The sequence below is a fragment of the Xenopus laevis genome, chromosome 7L (assembly GCF_017654675.1).
Source record: "Xenopus laevis strain J_2021 chromosome 7L, Xenopus_laevis_v10.1, whole genome shotgun sequence".
Classification (NCBI taxonomy): domain Eukaryota; kingdom Metazoa; phylum Chordata; class Amphibia; order Anura; family Pipidae; genus Xenopus; species Xenopus laevis.
Genome location: NC_054383.1, coordinates 81887242 through 81911728, shown reverse-complemented (window position 1 = coordinate 81911728; position 24487 = coordinate 81887242). Strand labels below are relative to the sequence as shown.

General features: G+C 38.8%; 1 protein-coding gene across 1 annotated transcript in view; it reads right to left on the bottom strand.

The window, feature by feature from the left end:
- The window catches only part of mcam.L (melanoma cell adhesion molecule L homeolog), a 39765-nt gene extending 16801 nt beyond the window's left edge, over positions 1 to 22964 (bottom strand). Inside the window, exons 1-6 of the mRNA XM_018225783.2 lie at positions 22882 to 22964; positions 10379 to 10503; positions 7630 to 7834; positions 6070 to 6137; positions 3804 to 3891; positions 355 to 534 (exon numbers count right to left, since the gene is read on the bottom strand). Coding sequence (XP_018081272.1) covers positions 355 to 534; positions 3804 to 3891; positions 6070 to 6137; positions 7630 to 7834; positions 10379 to 10503; positions 22882 to 22927 — 712 coding nt within the window. The 5' untranslated portion in view covers positions 22928 to 22964. The remainder of the gene's footprint in view (positions 1 to 354; positions 535 to 3803; positions 3892 to 6069; positions 6138 to 7629; positions 7835 to 10378; positions 10504 to 22881) is intronic.
- Positions 22965 to 24487: the final 1523 nt, after the last annotated feature.

Sequence of the window (24487 nt, the reverse complement as noted above, 5' to 3'; positions counted from 1 at the left end):
ACCAAAAATAAACTTGAATATCATGAAGGCTATTAACATCTTCAAATGGTTCTAGGGACCTCTGTCATTGACTTGTACATGACCTAGACAGGCTTTAGATATTAGGGCTTTAGTGTATTTTCAGATTCAAGCTATTTCCACTATTGAAGAATTCAAGTTTTTTTTTTTAAAAAATACAGTTTTTTTAACCCGAAAAAACTATTTTTGACTCACAAATACCCTTTGAAAACTTGAATTTTTCATGGAAAAAACAACTTGACCTTTGATAAATAACCCACTTAATGTCCTCTAATGCCGAAGACCCAAATAAAGAAATTATTTAGCATTCAAAAAAGCAAGGACTGTTATACACACACAAGACAGTGATGTTCTTTGTCTCAGACTCCATCATATGGTGACCAGTAGAAGATTTGTAGGAGACTTCACAATAGATTTCTGCTTTATCGTCATCTTCTTGAAGAGACGAAGACAGCATGCTCTTAATTGTATACAAACCGCTGGATTCCTCCGTCACAGAGGAACTTATTACCACTTCTAAAAAAAAAGGAATGAAAGGATCTATAAAGAACAAATAAAGGGTAATGAAGTAAAACCTAAGAAACAGGGGTTAGTAAAAGGTGGTTTGATTGGCAATTGGAATTTGGCAGATCATCATATTGTGGTGGCTAACCACAATAAAACCAAAAACCCAAAGTACATAAGGGCTCATGTACGATCGCAAGTGCAGTTGTAGTCCCTGTAATTTCCCTGCAGTCAGTTGCATATACTGTAAAACCACATGCAGAAAAGTTTTTGGGGTGCGGGGGCAAGTAAGCTAATATCACATTGGGTAGCTTCCCACTGAAGATGAACCTATTCATGACAATGCAGAAGATAACCTAATTAAGGCTTGCCTTGGGGTGAGAATAGCTGCACTTGGTCTATTCTCTTGGTCCTTCCTACTTCTGTTCCTAAATGGAGTGCTGCTGCACCTATGTAAGGAGTGCTCGCCAGCGCTCCTTACTCCATCGGCATCTTCCCCAAGATGGAGGCGCCCAGGGGAACCACATGGGAGGTATAAAAGGACGCCAGAGGCCTACAGACACTGCCCGATTATAGGTTCAACTTACTGTGCTTCTGAGTGTGTTATACTGCTTTTTACCTTTGATTCCTGATCTTGACCTCGACCTGTTATACTGACTAAGAACCTTGCTGCCTGAACTGACCTTTGCCTGGATTTGACTACTCTTCTTCTTAATTCCTTAATACCGTGAACTGTGTTTGGAACCTACTGCTTCCTCCTTGGTCCATAACTCCAATCTGAGCCTTCGGGCCCTGACAGCCTATTGATGAAGGTGAAACCTGGAGCTACCGCCACTTCCTGACCAGGTAGTCAGGTTTTCTTTGTGCCCAGCATCAATAGGCGAAGCACACTTGTGTCTAAAGAATCTATGCTATTATAATAATTATTGTACCCCCTGTTGTAAAATGTATATAGTTTTTATATGGTCATGGAACTCTTTGGTGTCTTATAATATCTTCATATCTTACAATAGGGGAACATTATTTTTTATATATCTTACATTGGTTTGTGACATTGCTGGAAGCAAACAGCAAGCCACACCCCAAAGGAGGCTCCAGCAAGGAATAGGACATTAAATATTGATGTCAAAGGATCAATTCAATTCTTACCCCTATAAGTATTAGCTGCCAATAAGATATTTGCTTTTAAATAGATGACCAGCATATGCTATCTGCTTGTTGGTCACTATAGGTACTAGGTATAGGGTCGTCAGGGTCTAATTTACCAACACAGATGTAAAAATTGCAATATCAACAATAGATTCCAATTAATAAATAGTTTTGATCAGTCCACTACAAGTTAGAAAATGAAAGAAAATATCTTACTGGATTCTATGAGTAACTGCATTGGAGCAATTTAACACCTATGTTAGTACATCAGTTAAAAGGAAAATATACCCTCTTTTTTTACATGAGCTCATTCACTTGGGTTTATAAAGAAAAGTAAAAATTCCAAAAATATGTATTTTTTACACAGACACACCTAATTCCACATATTGATATCGAAACCATGATAGTCTGCCTGTGGGACCAGCTCCCCCCTTCCACTTTTGTGCTTATAGAGTAATGCAACCCCCCTCCCCAATCTTGTTGCCTTGTGAAGTGATGGAATTGGGGACTTGGAAATCCTGATGCTTTCCAGAGAATCTGTGCACCACCCACTATGGAAAGCAGAGGGACGCCAAGTTTCAGAATCCATCACTCCTCAAGGAATTGTTGGGAAATGGCTTGTCAGGGTATTATGGTTTCTTTCACAGTATGTGGAATCAGATATGTTTGTGTAAATAAAATATATTTATGTTTATTTTTGGAAGTTAAGATACTGTTTTTGCACCTTTTCTAGATAACAGATTAAATACGTCAAAAAGGGAGGCATATTTCCCATCCCATGAGCCCCTTTAAAAAGTCACATTGTTTTCTCTGCAATCAAAAATGCTTACACTGTCTGTAGTAAGTGACCTGTCACTGGGCACATGGGGCAGATTTTGGCCCAAATATGCGCATGTTTTTGGTTAAAATTCACCCCCTGTGCGCAATGACAGGTGAATGCTTTAGATGTCACTGGGAACACCAGTTGGTATTGGGCGGCACTTTCTAGAAAAACATAAATCATAGGGGCAAATTTACTTCGCCAGGTGAAAATGCAAATTCAATAACATGTGAAGTTGCGTCCAGGGTGCCGAACGCCGGCGAAGTTGCGCTTGTGTTAATTCAGCAAGCAGAGCGGAGTTGCGCTAGCGTTGGCTAATTTGCATATGGCGTGAAGTTAAAGTTGAATGGACGTATATGTTGCAGCAAATACATTACATTACACAAGCCCAGGGAAACTTAATAAAAGAAAATAGAGTTGTTATAATGCCCTACACATGTGCCCAGTGTATAGTTTATGTGCCATATGTGAGGAAATGTAGGGGGGAAGCCGCAGTGGCGGAACTACCGGGGGAGCAAGGGGTGCAATTGGGCCAGGGCCCGCACCCCTCAGGGCCCCCTGGCAGCTCGCGCACTGCCGATTTCCGGCCGCATCGGCCATTTCGGGTAAACAAAACTGGTACAGAGGGGGGCGTGGGCCCGGCGGCACGTCCCGCACCAGGGCCCGTCCCCCTCCAGTTACGTTACTGGGAAGCCGGTTACCCCAAAAAAAAATTACGCTCTTTTGCAGCCTATCACCCTGAAAAAAGGAAAAGACAACAGCGTTTTTTGCGACTTAGAAAAATTACTCTATTGCACTTCGACTGTTCTGAGGTGGCGAAGGCAAGTCGGCGCAAGAGCTAACATTCAGTAAAATCCGCATCTTAATGAATTTGCGTAGTTAGGTCCATTCGCCAGAGCTCAAATTCACCTGGCGTTAGAGTGCGAAGTAGCGCTAGAGTCTATCTCCTTCGCTAGCGGATTTACGCCAGCGCCCTTAAGTAAATAGGCGAAGTCCCTTCAGTCACTTTGCCCTTTACTAAATTTGCCCCTCAGTGAGACCACAAAGACAGGTTAATCGAGTTTACAGTGCTAGCATTGTTGAGGTAAGCCTCCCTAATTCCCCTATGCAAATCATGTTCTTTTTAGTAACTAAAAAATAAATTAATTATTGTTATGCTTTTTCAATGTGGGTACCTATGGTGCAGAGTTAAAATGCAACAGTATGCCTTGTGATACGAACAGTATGTTACAGTATAAGTGATACAGAAAGAAGTGATTACAGTAAAAAAAAAAAACTGATTAATGAATGTACAGGAAAAAATATTACGTACTGTCCTGTTCATCTCTCAGAGGTATGCCATTCTTATACCACGTGATGGATGGAAGTGGGTACCCATTCACACTTGTGCAGCTTCCTAGCTATGAGAGAAATACAAAAAGCCAGTTACACACCAAGTGACAGTGACGTGCAGGGCCGGATTTACATAACAGGCGCCCCTAGGCCTGCTGTCGTTCATCGCCCTATCCCCTTCCTTTTATTGAATCAAATTTTCATCATTGGGACCAAAGCAATGGGGACTGGAGTACAGGAGATTTTAAAAACTATCGTATCTCCTTCGCCTCCCCAGTGTTTCTGAACCAATGTGGGTGTGGTTGGGCAGCATGCCGTCCCCTAAAATCCTGCCGCCCTAGGCCCGGGCCTTGGTGGCCTTTCCACAAATCCAGGCCTGGTGACGTGCAGTGGAACATAACCAGTGTACATACGTTGTGCTTGATAATGGGATAAACATATAAAGTAGTAAATGCAAAGTTCGGAATTCAAAAGCCAAATATCATAGGACATACAGGGTGTTTAACACTGTTGCAGAGTGTGCAATAGTGCATACTCTTTATACTATGTGATAAGCCCAAGGTCTGTGCAACGATTTACAGAGGTAACAGAGGCCAGATGAGCAGTATGGCAGCATGGGGCTGCATGAAAAACACTAGTCCAGTCCTGGCAAAAAAAAAAAGTCTGAGCTACCCAGATATGGTACAAAGCTAGAACCACAATTATAGTATAAGCCAGGACAGGACCAGTTGTCAAGAAGGGAACAGACACAAGCACAGTGAAAAAATGCCAACATAATATACAAATATATATAGTTCTGAATCTTGAATAGTAGGCATTTATTAAAAAAAAAAACAACCCACGAAATTGTCAGAAAAAACTTAGCAAGTAAAAGCTGACGAGGGAATTGTCTCTTTATTTTCCCAGTTCATTAAAACATTCAAGTTGTTTAGCCTTGTTGAAAATTAATGGAACAATGTAAAACCTGCTGAAAAATGCACGTGGCAATATTTTGTTGCTGTCTTTCTTAAAGGGGTTGTTCAGTTTAACAGAGTAAACTTCAAGGGGCAGAATTATCAAGGGTCAAATTTCGAAGTACAAAATAATTCGAAATTCGACCATCGAATTAAAATACTTTGACTTCGAATATCGAAGTCGAAGGATTTTTTACCGAATTTGGCCATCGAACGATTGAAGTAAAAACGATTCGAACGATTTTAGCGTACGATCAAACGATTTTACTTCGATGTGTGAAAATGCATTAGAAGGCCCCCATAGGCTAACATAGCATATCGGCAGGTTTAATTTGGCGAACTATTGAAGTCGAAGTTTTTTTAAAGAGACAGTACTTCAATTATCGAATATTCGAATATTCCAATTATTTTACTTCCAATCGAATTCAAAGTTAATTCGAAGTCGTAGTATTCTATTTGATGGTTGAAGTATCCAAAAAATTACTTCAAATTTCGAATTTTTTTACTTTGAAAATTCCTTTGAATTCTCTTCGACCCTTAGACAATTTGCAATTGGTCTTAATTTTTTACTATTTCTGGGTTTTGAATTATTTAGCTTTTCATTCAGCAGCTCCCCTGTGGTTTCTAGGGTCCAAATTACCGTAGCAACCATGCATTAATCTGAATAAGAGACTAGAATGTGAATAGGAGAGAGCTGAATATAAAGATGATTAATAAATAACAATGAATGTGTAGCTTTACAGAGCATTTGTTTTTTTTTTGGATGGTGTCAGTGACCCCCATTTGAAAGCTGGAATGAGTCAGAAGAAGACAAATAATTAATAAACTATAAAAAATAAACAATGAAGACCAACAGAAAAGTTGTTTAGAATTAGCCATTCTACAACATACAAAAAGCTAACTTAAAGGTGAACCACCCCTTTAAATAAGGTACCATTTGAAGAAAAATGTTGCATGAGTTGTGTTGCTCGGTTTTTTTTACCTTGAAAATGAGTAAGTTGGCTTCTAAGTAAATTACCAGTGTTTTGACCATTCTTTACACACCAGTCTTGATTATTGCAACATCATTTATTGTGGTTTTTACCTGTCTAAATTGACCCTACTTCCGTCCATCGCAAATATTCCAGTGTTGCAGGTGACACTGGTGCAATACAAATATGAATACAAATAAATAATTGCGTTAATGAAAGATTATTACTGTATTTTCACAAGATTCCTACTTCTTTAAACCAGGGCTTCAACCCTTGACTTCATTTTCCCCAGTTTCTGTTTTAATCTGCCTAGCATTCGTACCTCAGATATGTCATTTGTTGAGCGGAAGTTGCTTTCTGTCATTACAATTTCTGGGGGTTCTGGTTTCTCTGAAAAAACAAAACAAAAAGATAAGGTGAAGTTCAACCCTGATCTTGTCTGTGGAATGTCATATTCATGCAGAATTATAACTCACACACTCCCTTCCTACACACCAACTGTATTCTTGGGTGGAGATTGCAAGCTGTATAGGGACAGGGACTAATATCAACGTTTAATCATCTCTGTAAAATGCTACCGATGCTGTGCTATATAAAATTTATTTAAGAGTGGGAGCTGCAAATCTGGTCCTTCACTGGTAAAAGATTCCTGGAAATAATATAATGCAAACAAAGAAACTCCTGTCTTCTTTACTTACTAGATCCTAGTAATTTCAGAAATGGAAATGATTATGTTTATTTGTTACACTGATTATTTCTCTTCTATTTATAGTGTACAGGTATGGGACCTGTTACCCAGAATGCTTGGGACCTGGGCTTTTCTAGTAATTTTCTATAATTTTGATCTCCATACCCTACATCTACTAAAAAATCATGTAAACATTATTTAAACCCAATAGGATTGTTTTGCCTCTAATAAGGATTAATTACATGTAAGTTATAATATCTTAGGTACTGTTTTAATATTAGAGAAAAAAGGAAATATGTTTTAAAGGGGTTTTTCACATTTAAATTAACTTTTAGTATGACGTAGAGAATGATATTCTGAGACAATTTACAATTCGTTTTCATATTTTATTATTTGTGGCTTTTGAGTTATTTAGCCTTTTATTCAGCTCTCCAGTTTGCAATTTCAGCTATTTGGTAGCTAGGATCCAGCTAATCCTAGCAACCATGTATTTATTTAAATGAGAGGCTGGAATATGAATAGGAGGGTCCTGAATAGAAAGATGAGTAATAAAAAGTAGCAATAACAATATATGTATAGCCTTTTAGAGCATGTGTTGTTTAAATGGAGTCAGTGACCCCTTTTGAAAGCTGGAGAGGGTTAGAAGAGAAAGGCAATTAATTCAAAAACTATAATGAAGGCTAATTGAAAAGTTGCTTAGAACTGGCCATTCTATAACATACTAAACGTTAACTTGAAGGTGAACCACCCCTTTAAAATTTTGAATTATTTCATTAAAATGGTGTCTATGGGAGATGACTGTCCCATAATTCAGAGCTTTTTGGATAATGGGTTTCTGGATAATGGATACCTTACCTGCATTTTCAATCTGTTCTGCTGTGTTCAACAATCTTACATCTGATTTTTCAACCAAGTCCCACCCTGTTTCAGTTCAGTTAAAATGTAGATAATACATAGGCCCCTCCAGAAGCCATACCAGAAAAAACTTTGGAGAGTTTAATTTATTAAGTACAGGGCAGGGTAAAAAGGGAAAAACAGGAGCACCTGGTTGCTTTCCTGTATTTTTCTAAATTGCTGGATATCTTTGCACTTTAGAATGGAGAGACCTGCCTGTACCCTATAAATACAAAGCTGCATGAATTGAACACACCAGGTTTCAAGCTTCATTTCCCTCTCATCATACTCCATACTCACTGAAAACGAATAACTGCACAGTGTGCTCCCATAGTTCTTTGGTATCTTGCACACTGCAAATAAATATCATTTCATCTTGGACACGGATATTTGTTATCTCTAACGTGAAATGTTCGTCCACACTCATTCGCTCCCCCAGCTCATGATCCTGCTCAGAGAGCCCATCTGGACCTCTGCGATAAATAACCTTCTCTGTATTTTTTTTCTAGGGGCAAAGAAAGAAAACATTTCAACCAAATGGGAAAGATCTTCAGTCGGATACATCCAAAGCATAATTGTACATATTTAAGTATGGTTTTCCCCCAAACCTGCATTACTTTATTTAATATTACACATTGATTTCCTGCATAAGTAAAACTCTCTTTTATTAAAGGAAAACTATACTCCCAAAATGAATACTTAAGCAACAGAGTTTATATCATATTAAGTGGCATATTAAAGAATCTTACCAAACTGGAATATATATTAAGGTAAATCTTGCCCTTTTACATCTCTTGCCTTGAGCCACCATTTCGTGATGGTCTGTGTGCTGCCTCTGAGATCACCTGACCAGAAATACTGCAGCTCTAACTGTAGCAGGAAGAAGTGTGGAAGCGAAAGACACAACTCTGTCTGTTAATTGGCTCATGTGACCTAACAAGTATGGGTTGTTGGCATGTTTGTGTGAACAGTGAATCGTACGATTCCAGGGGGCGGCCCTTTTTTTTAAAATGCCAATTTTCTATTTATGATTACCCAATGGCACATACTACTAGAAAAGTATATAAATATGAAACTGGTTTATATACACGAAGCAGGGTTTTACATATGAGCTGTTTTATGCAATATCTTTTTGTAGAGACCTGCATTGTTTGGTGGGTATAGTTTTCCTTTAATAAAACAGATTAAAATGAATGGTATTAAATTTTTGTATTAGACTGGAACAGGGAATGGGCAGTTCAACAGAATGAGCTGCAGGTGGTGCCCAACAGCAGTTTTGAGATATTTCATCTAGAATGTAAACTCCCATGTCCCCATGAGAGAAAACAATTCTCTACTTTTGGTACCGGGTGAATTGTAAGAGACATATGAGAATTCTACACTAGTAGGTTGCTAAGTAGCCTATGAGGTATTTTTGTGTTTTTTAAGGCACAAAAATCTACTTAAAGGCTGTTGTATTTAGCTTAGCAAAGATACGTACAAACAGTTGGAATGTACAACCCATTAGGGACTAAATACCTTATGGTATACAGAAAAATCCAAAGAAGCCCTGCTTTTATCACACAGTGAGTTGGTTATTCAGTATACTCCACGATTACAGGGTGAATTATAATAAAATCAAGGCAGTAAGCAATAATACAATGTACTCCATGGGCATGTTAATTTGGGCCACATCCTCTTTAGCCAGGTTAAAAGTCCTTTGATTACTATATCATGTAATTGTTATTGCAGGTGCCATGTTTAAGTCCTGCTTTTATCTATAATTATATCAGAAATTATCTTTGCACCCAAGGGGCCCCCTATATTCAGAGTGGCTTCTCTTAAAAAACTAAGATTTTAAATAGAAGGAAGAAGATAAAACCCAAAGCAGAGTCTGAAAGGATGGAAATCTTCTTTCAAACCTCCCTCTAGCAATTGATCAATATTCCAGGAAATGCTTTATATAAAAAATGTATGTAAATATTTGGCTTGAACGCTCAGAGCAACATACTAAAATGTCTCTCAGGCTCAACCCTTGCCAGAATCTTCCATAAATTAGCTTTTAGATGCATTACTGCTACAGCTTGGCATAATGCTCACAACTAGCACATGAACTGCCTTACAGCCTAAGCCAAGAACAGCCTGTAAGAGAATGAGGAGAGAGGAGGCTTCAGCTACTAAAGGGTCACTTCTCTGGCCTAAGCACTCAGCAGTAGTCATTATCCTATTATGTAACACAAACATCATGCTAAAATGCTAAAACATTCTAACTTACCAAAAGCACAAGTGCTAGGGTAATTTTCTAGAATGCCTGTGCTGTATTGCTAAGATGATTTATTATAGCCCATAATTTTGGCAAATCACAGTTTACACCTTTAGCCACGGTTCACCAAGGCAGTTGCCTACACTAATGTTCCATGTACTGTGTGATAGTAGGGAATACTGAGGTTTGGGTTCCATTAAGGTTTGGAATAATGGGATTGGCTGGGTGGGTCAGGTGTGTGCTCATGCATGCATTTCTTTCTTTTTTCTTTGAGGCCCCGTTATACTTTTTGGGAAGGTGATGAATGGGATAAAAATTGGGGGCCTGCTGGCTCAGTAGTATTGGGCAAGTATGATAGTGTTAGGTAGTAAAGTAGTAACTAACATCAGGTCACCAAATATTATGCCCATGAACCTTGCTGTTCAGCATTCTACACTGGCACACAGATAAAAAATGAATGTATACATCTGCTATGAATGCTGAAATAATTGTAGGATGGATACCATTCTTTGGCAGTATCATTTACCATATTGGAATAACTTCTGTGTGACCATAATTAAAACGACATCTGTAGAAATGTGTGTTCTGGCTTGGTAGGCTGCAATGCAGGGGCATAACTACAGAGGAAGCAGAAGGTATAGGGTCCCATGAGGCCCCCATTCATGTACAATTTCAATGAATATTGGTAAAACAGGTCAACCCCTAGACATTTTGGGAGCCTGAAAAATAATTTGTTGTGGGACCTCTTAAAATCCAGTTATGCCACTGCTGCAATGCATACTTTCAGATTTTACTATAGGCACTTACAATGCGCCATTCCAGGGTTTTGTTGTTGGACTCTCCATCCTTGTCTGAACGGCAGTGCAACGTAATGGTTTCACCCACTTGTGCCTCTTTAACCTGCGGTGGATCATCTGTCTGCCCCAAAGAATCTGAAAAAGACAGCGTAACGACTTATTTATAAACACATAACAAACACACAAACACATATGGACAGGCTTAGTTAAGAAGCAGCAACAGAGGCAGACACACTTATAAGTAATGCCCTGTGTGGAATTACAGTTTGGGCCCCTTCACCTTTAGTTAAACCCAGATAGGTGGCTACCTAAAAATAATCATAGGTTTTAGAAATGAAATGTCTGCCCAGTCCCTGAGCAGTATAGTACAAAAGAACATTTATTTAAATTGCTTATAAAAAACGGTAGGAGGTTATATTGACTGCTGACTGCTCTTGAAGTGTAAAGTGATATGTATGAACATGACAGTATATAAATCTGTCTGGGGACCCCAGACCCTTGATGGCCTCCTGAAAGAGGATCACTGCAAAGATGTACACATACAACATACAGCAGTCCTGCTGAGCTTTTGCTGAAGATTTATGCTTAAGTTTTGGACCCATAGAAAAGTTAAACCCAGTCTTTGGGCCATAACTAGGGGTAGATAGGCACATGCCTAGGAGGCAATGGTGCACCCTGTGAACATCCTTCTGCTACCTCCTCTAACTCCAGCCCCGATGATCAGGAATGCTGAGCAGGGACCTGTGTTCGCAACACAGATGGTGAGTAAATCTTTGTAAAATCAATATGAACATATATAAGTGACATATAATAAATATCACTTACTCAAGGCAAGTGTTTATTCCAGGGCTCCCTTGCACCTATATGCCCTGCACAGCCTGAGCATTGGGGCTTAATGGAGTTGCATGGAGTTGGTGTAATTCATATATACTGTAAAAGTTGTTTATAATCATATTTTCTTTATTGGACAACATATTTTTGGGTTAACATCACCTTTAAACATCCATTTAAACCCAAAGTTAGTGACAGGTCTTGGCTGTGGGGTAATATGCATGCAGCTGACTCCAACATTAGATTCTCCGCATGTATTTATGCAGTTTTCCCAAAACTTCCATAATGCCTCAAATGCAAAAAGTATTTGCTGAAAAGTTTTAAGTTTGGAATAATGAATTTGCCATTCATATATGTATCCCTCCTTAAAGGCTCAGTCATTCAGAACTTTGACTCTTTATTCAGGCTTATTTTAATAATAATAATAATAATAATAATAATAATAATACAAGTATGGGATCTGTTATCCAGAATGGTTGGGACCTGGGGTTTTCTGGATAATGGATCTTTCCGTAATTTGGATCTTCATACTTCACGTCTACCAGAAAATCATGTAAACAAGAAATAAACCCAGGCTGGTTCTGCTTCCAATAAGGACTAATTACATCTTAGTTGGGATCAAGTACAAGGTACTGTTTTATTATTACAGAGATAAAGGAAATTATTTTTAAAAATTTGGATTATTTAATTATAATGGAGTCTATGGGAGATGGCCTTTTTGTTATTCAGAGCTTTCTGGATAAAGGGTTTCCGAATAATGGATCCCATACCTGTAATCATTATCATCATCATCATCCTCATATAATATTTTTGTAACAAGCTCAGTAGAATAACAATATAGGCTGTAAGATGTTTATTAACTGACTATCTTCCTATGGAGTGAACAAGGTTGTTTTCTGAACATGACTGAGGGTGAATGTGCACAAATTACATGTAGATGAGGATTCACCTGTTTTTTAACAACATATATTTCCACTGAATCCCCAAACACTAGCAATAAAATATAAAAAATAAAAGCAATAAAGAAAGAAGAAACACGCTGCAGTCACATCTCTGTATAGATTAGTATTTAGAGGCACTGTAGGAGCTGTGTGCTATGGGGTCAGGAAAGGTGAGAAGTCAGAGGGCTTATTGGGGTGTAATATGAGAAAGTGAGGAGGGATCCAGTGCAGGGGGGAGGATAGAGGGGTATAGATTCAGATTTTTGGCTTGTGCTTTTTACTAACAATTATATATCTATTCTATATATAATAGATTATAGTATGGAAAGAAAAGGAGAACAAATGAGTGAGGAAAGGAAGAATAATAGTACTAAGAGTGGGCCCCTGGTCTAAGATTAATTGGTGGGCCCCTAGTCAAAGGTTTTTGGGTGGGCCCCTGGTGTCTCAGTCTGACACTGGACGTATGTAAAGGGGTCTAACCTTCCTACCTTGTCAGCCACCCCTATTCTCTATCTTCCCGCTCAACTTATTTCCCTCTCCCCAACTCTTCCTTTTCCTTCCCCTCCCTTCCTGTCTGCTTCTCCCTATATTCCCCTCCTAACTTTTCCTGTATAATGGAAGTCCTGTATTCAGTGGTCCTTGGGAATCTATCCAGCTGCTGCAAGGCTTAATAACAAGATATGTTTCACTTGCACACAAGGAACCTTTGACAGGGAACCCCCCTCCTCACAATCTTGTATGCCCCAAATCACTGACAGTTTAAAAGGTTAGGACCAAAAAGCCTTATAATATTTGTGAGAATGTTGCCATGCAATCTATAAGGGGCAACGAAATATGAGGGTAGTAAGGGAGAGTGGTTTTGAATTAGATTGGGGCGGGATGTATCAAGTTTGAGTGTAGTGAATGTATGTATAGAAGTTCTTGGCTAGGGAGCACAATGATAAGTCTCTTATGCATACAGGCCAGGCAAGGGTTTGTACACACAAGCATCATTTCCTCTCACCTAATCACAAATCTCACAATAACACAATGAAAAAAAACAATATATATTTTAGTTTTGTTATAATGTAGATGTCAAATCTGTTGCTAGGGTTGCCATCTGGAGGTGTATTGCTAGTAGCACTACAGGTATGGGACCTGTTACCTAGAATACTCGGAACCTGAGGATTTCCCGTAATTTGAATCTTCATACCTTAAATCTTCTAGAAAATCAATGTAAACTGAATAGGCTGATTTTGCTTCAAATAAGCATTAATTATATCTTAGTTTGGGTCAAGTACAAGATATTGCTTTATTATTATTACAGAGAAAAAAAAATTGTTAAATATGTGGATTATTTGGATAAAATGGAGTCTATGGGAGACGGCCTTTCCGTAATTTGGATCTTTTTGGCTAATGGATTTCCAGATAACGGATCCCATACCTGTATTACAACTAGGGATGCACTGAATCCAGGACTCGGTTCGGGATTCGGCCAAGATTCAGCCTTTTTCAGCATGATTCGGATTCGGCCGAATCCTTGTGCCTGGCTGAACTGAATCCGAATCCTAATTTGCATATATAAATTAGGGGCGATTGGGAAATCACGTGATTTTTCGTCACAAAAGAAGAATTTTTTCCACTTTTTCCTTTCCTGCCCCTAATTTCGGATTCGGTTCAGCATTCGGCCAAATCTTTCACCAAGGATTCTGGAATTCGGCCGAATCCCAAATAGTGGATTCAGTGCATCCCTAATTACAACTTCCATTTTAATAATCCTCTTTCATATACAGGTTTTATTTTTTTTTCTTATACATTTTTATACATATACATATCTTACTGTTCATAGTTAATTGTCAGTAGTTGACTGTAGGGGCATTTTTGCCAATAGCCAGGGTGATAAACAGTTGTCCCTGGTCATTTCTAATTTCTTTTATAAAAGGGCTTCTGCTTCTGGTTTAGGTGACAACAGCCCCAGAAATGGCATCAGCCATAAACATATAAACAACTGTAAAAACAACAATTATAAAATGTTATTTGAAACAAGAATTTACAATCTAAAGGGGTTTTTAAAATAATATTGATAATTCCCCTTTAAGATTTACATGAATGTGAATATATAGTGAATAAAGTACCCCCTCTTGTAAAATATAAGGATATTATAAGTTACCGAGGAGTTTCATGACCATATAAAAACACGAGGCCGAAGGCCGAGTGTTTTTATACAGGTCATGGAACTCCGAGGTAACTTCTAATATCCTCATATTTTGCAACTGGGGGTACTTTATTTATTATAATACACATGTTTTAGGGAGTCATGTGACAGAAATGACATCAGAACTCACCGTTTATAACTGATGACATCAGAACTCACCGTTTATAAGGATATAATTTACAAGATATTCATGGCTTTTGTGTATTATATAGTGAATAAAGTTACCGAGGAGTTTCATGACCATATAAAAACATGAGGCCGAAGGCCGAGTGTTTTTATACAGGTCATGGAACTTCAAGGTAACTTCTAATATCCTCATATTTTGCAACAGGGGGTACTTTATTTATTATAATACACAAGTTTCAGTGAGTCATGTGACAGAAATGACATCACTACTCACCGTTTATAACTGATGACATTAGAACTCACCGTTTATAAGGATATAATTTACAAGATATTCATGGCTTTTGTGTATTATAAGTGATTATTAGTGAGGACAGGAGATGCAGGAATATTTAAATAATGCAGCTGAGGTCGTTAGGCTCCAATCATGCATAATGGATGTTTCACTCATTTTACTCATTTATGGCAAATACATAAACACATTTACTAGGGGAAAGCAGGATTTTAATAGGTTTGGGATGGGTGTTGATTCCGCCATTGATTTTTCCTTCTCTTTTAACATGGCCTTAATAAGCTGCAGAAGTATCTACCAAATGTTTATGGCCTGGGAAAAAACATACCTTGCAGTAGCAATGGCTCCTAGACTGCTGGCAATTGCCACTCAATACCCTCAGATTTATGTTATACATAGCCACCTGATTTAGCTATTTATGCCATGCAAGTAATAATTCCCACCGTTCCTATCCAATATATTTCAGTGCTGTTGTGAACAAATTCTCAGTGTAAAGGCCACTGCCTTGTTTTTATGGAAAGTGGTTTACCATAATTACTATTCTTGTTTAATTGAGTATGTGTGGAAATAAACAAGATTCCCTCGCTAGCTTAATCTCTGATAAAAAAATGTTTCTCTCCATTCTCCAATATCTCGTTAACCTGGATTTGAGCTGACCATTTGATGGCTAAAGGGTTACATTTGGTCTGTGTACATACCTCCCAACATTTTGGAAGTAAAAAGAGGGACAAAATTTTTTTTTCCGCACGTAGCGCAGCAAATTGTTTGACCACACCCCTTTCTGTGGCCACACCCCCTAATTACCATGTTTGTTTTACAAAATTTGGCAGGTTATGAAAGTTTGAAAATATTTCTCCTTATCTAAACTGTGTTTTTGTGTTTCAAAATTGTTACAAAGTATCTTATTTGCACCTGTTAGCTGTTCTGGGCTCTCTGCTAAAAGCCAATTAAGTGAGAAACTTTGTTTCTTTTTCTGGCTGTTCAGTGCAGAGAAAAGAGGGACTTTCCAGTACAAATGAGGGACTGCGGGTTGAGCTGTCAAAAGAGGGACTGTCCCTCCGAAAAAGCGACAGTTGGGAGGTATGCTGTGTGCTCTATGAGAGCCTTAGCATCCAGACCTTTTCATATGGTAAACATTCCTTGGAAAGCAAGTCTATGTGGCACCAACATAATTGGACAGAGTTGGCTTGGAAGCTGTTAAATTGTTATGGGAAAAAGCATTTGAAGCTGTTTTTAGCCACAGTAAGAGCTAGGACCTAATCCAAATAGTTGCACAGGAAGTAAACACTGTTACTGTTGGAAAACCTGGGGATATTATGTATGGTGATGGGAGAGGTGGTGGAGGTAAAAAGCTAAGTAATTCCCTGGTAAATTTGGGGAGCTGACATGTCTGATGTAGTAATGGTGTCACTAGTTTGCCACTGATTTGTTTCAAAAGTGTATTCTCCCCCAGTGCTATCAGCCTCATAATGAAATTATTATTTTTATCTTTAAAAATGGCCCCTTTATTGAAGCTCCCTAAAGTCCGTGCTATGGTCCCTGTCTGTTTCATATGAGGGGTGGGCGTGTCATAACGGTCCCTGCCAAAAATTAGGGATGCACCGAATCCACCCCCGAATCCTTCGTGAAAGATTTGGCCGAATACCGAACCGAATCCGAACCATAATTTGCATATGTAAATTAGGGGTGGGAAGGGGGAAATATTTTTTACTTCCTTGTTTTGTGACAAAAAGTCACACTATTTCTCTCCCGGCCCCTAATTTGCATATGCAAATTAGGATTTGGATTCGGTCGGCCAGGCACAAGGATTAGGCCGAATCTGAATCCTGCTGAAAAAGGCCGAATGTTGGCCGAATCAAGAACCGAATCCTGGATTTGGTGCATCCCTACCAAAAACACACTAGCAGGGGGACAGCCAATCACAGCCCTGCAGTCACACAAGCAAAGACAGGCTTCAGTTCCCTATCAGGTCAGCCTAGCCGCTGATTGGTTCCTGTCCTACAGTGCAGTGTGCTGAGTGCCACTTGCTTCCCTGTACAGACTTGGGAAAGGAGGCAACAGGAAGTGGAACAGATGGGCACCACTAGTAAGGTTTTTGCATAATTTTGTGTTGAATCAGCTTGAAAACTACTTTTAAATGCACATTTCTTTATATTTAAAAGTGTATAATGCACTGGCATTCTTGTTTTTGCACCATATATTTCCACACAATTAACACATGATGTGTTTTTCATGGTTAGAAAGAATGGCAGGAGGAATACAGGTTCCATAGATGCTGAACAGTGTGCAAGCAGATGTGTGTGTAGACTGAGAGCCATGCAATTATGTATTACTCTTGAGGGCCCTTACCCATAATGCAGCGGTTATACCAGAATTCCAATCTAATTGCTGGCACAACTTGTTCACAATGAACCAATATTGGACACACATTCCAATTTGTTTTGGTAAATCACAAACAAGTTGCAATGTATGTTATTTCCCCAGATTTTATGTTGGAATGGCCTTACAGTGTGCAATCTTAATAATTGCATTAGCATTTAATTTAGAATCCTGCAAGGAACCAATTTTTGAAACCTGGACTAGACCCGGGCCCACAATTCGCATTTCTACTCGCTAGGACCCACTACGCAATCTGACTCATACCTCCCAACGTTTGAAAAACAGAAAGATCTGCTGTGAGAAGCGTGGAGAATTTTTGAGACCACACCCATTTTAAGGTCACACCCCTAAGTACCACATACATTTTACAAAATGTCGCAGACTATGGAAAGTTTGAACACATTTTTGGGGGCTATGGGTCAGGTTTTATGTATTACAGTTTTGTTAATGAAGGTGAATTGCAAGTCACAATTTCCCCAAGAGACCTGCTTATCTTAAATAGTTACAATTATATCTTTGCTTTTCTTTTAAATTGTTACACATGTAGCTGCCGAGTATTCTGGGCTCTCTGCCAAAAGATTCCTATTTAAGTACATTTCAGAAACATTGTATCTTTTTCTGGCTGTTCAGTGCAGGAGATCAAACAGAAACTCAGGACATTTCAGTAACAATCTGTGACTGCGGGTTGAGCTGTATAAATCGGAAGTGTTCCGTGAAAAATGAGACAGTTGGGAGATATGGTATAACTGCTTTTCCTCAACCTAATTGGGCCCATGTATGGGTCCAGTAACCTTTCTGACTGGCATCATTGCTTCCAAAATAGTGTTCTTGCAATTTTAAATGAGGGTTTAAACCACTATAGGCAATATAAGGTCTTCTGTATTGAGAATCATTGCAATATGGTGTCGATAGTATCTGTTACTTATAGACAGGTGAACTATAAGAACTGTGAGGTTTGGGAGGAACACTATTGAGTCCTCCATTTATAAAGCAATGTCAATGTTTGTGTGTAAAAGTAGGATAAGAGCCTCTTTGTGTGTATATAAGTGCAGGCCAGTGTTTTGGAGTATACAGCACATTTGCTGCGGGAAGGTGGGGTGGGGTGTAGTGTTAAAAGTCCTAGTGTGGGGGAGGGACATGTAAACAAATGCATTTCTATTAGGGGTAAGCACTAAAAGAGCACTTATCAAGTATTTATTAGGTCTACAGACATATGCAGCACATTTACAGGGTAATGTCAGCCTAGCAAAAAAAACAAGATGAATGCTAAAATAAGGCAAGGGGAAGAAAGCAATGAATGCAGATGTACATGGCATGAACTTATGCATGTCTGACTGATTTAATATATGATGGAACAGATCCCATGCTTTTAAAGGTAACTTAGAGACATATTCTGCAGTAATACACTGATAAGAAAACACTCTCTGGTTTTCTAAGGCTTAAGGCATAAGAGACACCCTGACTATTTTGGGGGTCATTTGCTTTTTTCTCTAGATACTGGGACTGAACAGGATTATATTATTGTTTTATTTTCACTCCAGTTTAAAATTCACTAAATAAACATGTAAAGGGATGAAAATTGCTAACATTTCTAGTTACAAAACACTAAAAGTTAATTTTAGGGCCATACATTTTGATCATCACTGGAGAATAGATATCAGCCATCAAAACCACCTGGATAACTGGCGGCAATAGGAAGTGATTCAAGTAGCCCTCTGCCAACAATTGTTGCTTTAAGCAAGCTGGCTCATTTTTGGGCAACAAATGCAGGCTGAGAATGACATATTGGGCTTCCTATTGCTATCAGCGGGAAGTGACAATGAAGCCTGTAGTTTTCATCACTAATAAGGAATAACAGTGGCTAGAGAATGCCTATATGATAATGATATTAAAGTAACTATACCGTTTAATCCTGGTAACAATAAAGAATTTTTTATCTGGAACCCCATTATCCAAAAAGCTTTGAATTAGGGGTAGATTTATCAAAGAGTTAAGTTAGAGATCTCCACAGTCTGCAGAGTGAAAGACCGCCTCTCTCCATTACTTTCTATTGGATATTTAAAGGCGTATTTATCAATGGGTGATAGTGAAAGTTCACCATTTGATAAATACGCTTTTAAAAATCCCATAGAAATGATTTTCCTTTTCTCTGTAATAATAAAACAGTTCTTTTGAACTGAGATGTAATTAACACTTACTGGAGGCAAAATTATCGTACTGTGTTAATTTAATGTTTTTAGTAGACTTAAGGTATGGAGATCCAAATAACGGAAAGATTCCTTATTCAGAAAACCCTAGGTCCCAAGTATTCTGGATAACAGGTCTGATACCTTTATCTCTAATATCCCCTCTCTCTTTGTGACTCAGATATAACTCACAGCAGGCTCTCAGGCCACTGGATCATGCAGCCAGTTTTACCACAAAGCACAGTAGATCTCTCATATTCTGGCAATACTCACTCACCCAGAAATAAATTCTATTAACCAGACAATTGGAGGATATTACACGGGGGAGAATTCACAATGCAGCCGTGACATGGTGGTAATTACATCCGGAAAAAGCACTCCTGACCGTCATTTAATAATTAAGACATTTTTTATGCAGGCTAGTCTTACCATAACAACTCACACACTATGCACCTGCACGTAGAACAAAGTGCATAGTGTGTCTCTATATAAATCACTGGAACCTAGGGTTGCCACTTGGCCGGTGTTTTACCAGCCTGACCAGTAAAAATAATGATGGATTCCACTGTTATTAATAAAATATAGAAAGGCTGGTCTCTATTTCCAGAAAAGGTGGCAACTCTACCAGTATCTGGTGCTAATATTGTCCTGGACACTATGTACCTGGTACCTGTACCGAGTATAATTGAGCGCAAAGGGCATCTTGTATGTATGTATAACTTTATTTGTAAAGCGATGTTAAGGAGCCACAGCGCCAGGCCCGGATTTGTGGAAAGGCCACCTAGGTCCGGGCCTAGGGTGGCAGGGTTTTAGGGGGGCGGCATGCTGCCCAACCATACCCACATTGATTCAAAAACACTGGGGATGTGCTGGAGATACAACCATTTTGTTAAATTTCCTATGCGCCAATCCCCATTGCTCCAGTCCAGATGATAAAAGGGGAGGGGACAGGGGGTGACGAATGGCAGTGGGCCTAGGGGTGCCCACTATGTAAATCCGGCCCTGCACAGCGCAGTACAATGCTTAAAAGTAGAATATATAAAAGTACAATATCTATAAAAGTATACACGGGGAAGACAAATCACACAATGAATTTACACAGAGCTCATATCAGAACAAAGAGCTTAAGTGTTATGTGGTAAGAGACACAGTGGGAGGGAGGTCCCTGCACCACAGAGCTTACAGTCTAAGTAATGCTCTGACTTTATGTGTGGTATGGAGGGTGCAGCAAACTATGCCAAACAGTGAGATATGTGTAACCCTGTTCGATACCTCACAACATATTGTATATAAAAAGAGGGACAAAAAAGTAGCCGCAACTAGTGCGGCAACTTTTTTTACCACACCCATTTTTGTGGCCACACCCGCTAATTACTATGTTCATTTTATAAAATTGGGCAGGTTATGAAAGTTTGAACATACTTCTGTGTTTTTTTCCAGTTATTACAGTTTTGCTAATGAAGGTGTAAGCTGTAAGTCTAATATTTCACAAGGGACCGGTTATCTTATATTGTTACAATTACTTATTTGCTTATCTTGAAATTGTTACAAAAGTATCTTATATTCAGCTGTGGCTGTTCTCGGCTCTTTTTTTGGCTGTTCATTGCAGAGAAAAACTGGACTTACTAGAACAAATGAGGGACTGCGGGTTGAGCTGTCAAAAGAGGGACTGTCCCTTTAAAAACGGGACAGTTGGGAGGTATGTTGTTCATGCCAAGACACTTAAGTGCCTGTACCTAACAACAGGTGTGATACAGATTGCAGAAGCCCATCTCCACTGTTGTTGCTCACATCACATCACTTCATACAAATCCAACAATGAAAAACCCATATGTGTATCCAAGCTACAACTGCATACAGTAGTAGTGCTCATATGCATGCCCCAGGGCAGGACAAAAAACAATTTGAGTAAGAAATGATAGACTTAACACTACTGGAACTAATATAATTGTTTACTTTGGTGATTTACCACTGATACATCAGGACTGGAATTCGAGAATAAGGGGGGTTTTCCCTAGTACATGCCCTGGAGTTAAAATAGTCTGTTTGGTGCCTGACTGAGGTGTTGGAAGATAAATTGACTTGCACTCGAGTAACAAATGTCTAGCATAAGAGCCTACATTTCAGCCTGCAGAGTCATTAGAGCTAAATTGGATTAGAATCCATGAAGGTTGGAAAGGAAGTGGATCCATTCTAGTATACAGAATATGGGAATCCCTCATAATGGGGCTATGAGGAATTATCTCCATGAAGGGAGGTCACTGTGTAAATTTATAGGGAGCGTTAGGATTGGCACTGGAATTCCGGGTATGATAAAAGGCATTGAAACAGTTTGGGTAGGATGGTTGTTGACGTCACTAATTTTCAATGTTAATGACGGTATGTGAAAGAAAAGTGCAGAGGGTCAGTGGGACCCTTTGTATAATGGAGGGAGATTTCTTTGGGATTTCCTCATATGAATCCTAACCAGACAAACTAAGACAATTTGCCTACTGTGTGTTAGAGAGAGAGGGGGCAAGGGGCAGAGGAGGAGGAGGGAGACAGCTATGTACTTGACACCAAATCTCAGACCTCAAAAATAATGACCACCAATATGCAAGAAAATGTTTACTGTCCCACACCTATATATTCAACCACTTCTAAATGCTGAATGCATATGTAATCAATCAACAGGGTGTAATCATTATATGGAAGTCCACAAAGAGCCCATACTCTGTTTAATATATGTATATGAAGACATAGATGTATATAGGATGCTTCCATACACACACACTGTTGTATTGTTTTGCTATAATGTGTTCCTCCTGCATAAAGTTCTATGGTAAAGAATGATATCAAGTAACAACAGCACACGTGGAATAACTCATTCATTCACAGTAACAACATCTTTACTAGCACCCAGTTGTTATTATCCGTAATTTATACAGCACCAATGTGTTTAATGAGATTTACAGAGATTATCATTCAGACGGAGTTTACAAGTCCCAAACATGCACTTACTCACTATAGTCATTTCTTCAGGAGCCAATGAACCTGTCTGTATGATTTTTTTTGTGGTAACCACACAGACACAGAACATACTGGCAGACAGTGCAGAAATAGGAATTAAACACAAGAACTCAGCATTTGACTGTATCAATCCTAACCACTATGCCAACACGAATTACAATACAAAAACAGCAGCAACATTCTGGCAAGATTCGTGCACCAGCACAACAGCCAAATGTAAAACTAAAAACCAAATATTCCACAATCAAAAATGTTAATTTTGATAATTTCCCTGTTGGTAAATTTCAACCCCCCCACCCCAAAGAAGAATCTGAACTGTGTCAGGCAGATAGCTTGTGTTCCATAAGCTTGTATACCAAAACATTCCTTACTCATTTATATTGCTTGAATGGGGTACACATGCTGTATTAAACAGATCTGCTGTATTCTTGCTGGCTAGGATAAACATTCAGATTAAGTGCCCTATGCATATTATGGAATAGATACAGATGCTATAATTACTGATGATCATTTAAAAAAATAATGGCAACACCCTTCCCAAACAAGCATCCACATTACCTCTCCAGCAGAGCAGGCATAAGGAAAGCAGTATGAGAGAAGTCATGGTCCTGCTACTGTACACAGCACCCTGCAGAGGCTCAAAAAAGACTGAGAGAACAGGCAGGCTGACGTCAGGAGGGAGGGAGGGCTATGGGTGTGAGGGAGACGAGGAGGGGTGAGGGGGTGGCAGAGGAGACCCTGGATGCACTAGAAAGCTGCTTTAAGACAACCTGATTTGGTTGTTTCACTGACTGTTGTTTAAAGTTTTAATATATATTGTATTAATGGCGTATTGGAGAGAGGAATCAGTGAAAGCAGATCATTGAGTCACCGAGATGCAAGCAGATGCTGCTGAGGGTTAGTGGAACCAGCAGTACACAGCATATAGCTGTTACTTTAACAACCCTGGCCTAATAGAGCGGGGGGGGGGGAAAGGCTGGTTAATGAAGGTCAAAAAAGACAGTAAAATTGCAGATGCAGATTATAAACTGTCTGAGATCACAACACTTACAGTACATTCTGTCTTCTGGTACTTAATCTGTGATTTAGTGACCGAAAGATAGGAAATCTTTCCAAAATTTGGATCACCATACCATAAATGTACTCGAAACATTGAAACGGTAAAAAAAAAAAAGTAGAAATGTGTTGCCACCATAAATTGATTTATGCAGTACTAAAGAACATTGAAACACTAAAAAAAAAACCAGTAGGAATTTGTTACCACCAATATTTATTTATGCAGCTTAGTTACCACGGAGTACAATGCATTATTTTATTAATCCAGAGAAACAGAAAATCAATAAAAATATGAATTGAATTATTTGCTCATAATGGGAGATGGCCTTCCAATTTTTTGAAAGGCTTTCTGGATAATGGATCCCATACCTGTACTTGTTATACATTTATGTCAGTTGGATCAACCTGATATGAACCAGTACATGGGTGTCCAAATCAGGCCCGTTTCTGTTTGTTTGGTGACCTCGACAAATGAGCAGATCTGGCCATAAATGACCACTTTTTTTTTTTTTTAAATGTTTTTATTTTGCATTTTAAACAATACAACAATAAACACTACATGTTTTTTTCATATGAATAACCACTTATAGTGCTACATCCATAAAGCACCAGTGCCTTGCACTTTCACTAGTGCAATATATGCTCTGCACCTGTTATCAAATAAAACCTTTGAATATTTCCAAGTGATTATTTGATACTTAGGGGGCTATTTATCATTTTGTGGAAAACCACAATCAATACGAGCTTTGCTTTTGTTTTCTAACTTGCAGGTGAAATCTAATTGCTGATTGGTTGCTATGGTCAACATCACTGGTGATGTTTTTCTCCAATGCTTTCCACAGAATGATAAATAGGTCCCTAAGTATTAAATGATATCAGAAAGGTAACAGAACTGTGCTACTTGTTTTATTAGGCTTATGACTAGATCCATACTGATGACTTGTCGTAGCAACAGCAAACCATAACAAATAACACTGTTTAGATTGACTCTGGCAACTGTTGGAGTAAGTTGGTGCATTTTTAGTTGACAATCTGTTGCATGACATATTGCCACAAAAATGCCCCAAGCCCATCCCCTTGGCATGAATTCCACTACTGCAGTTATTTG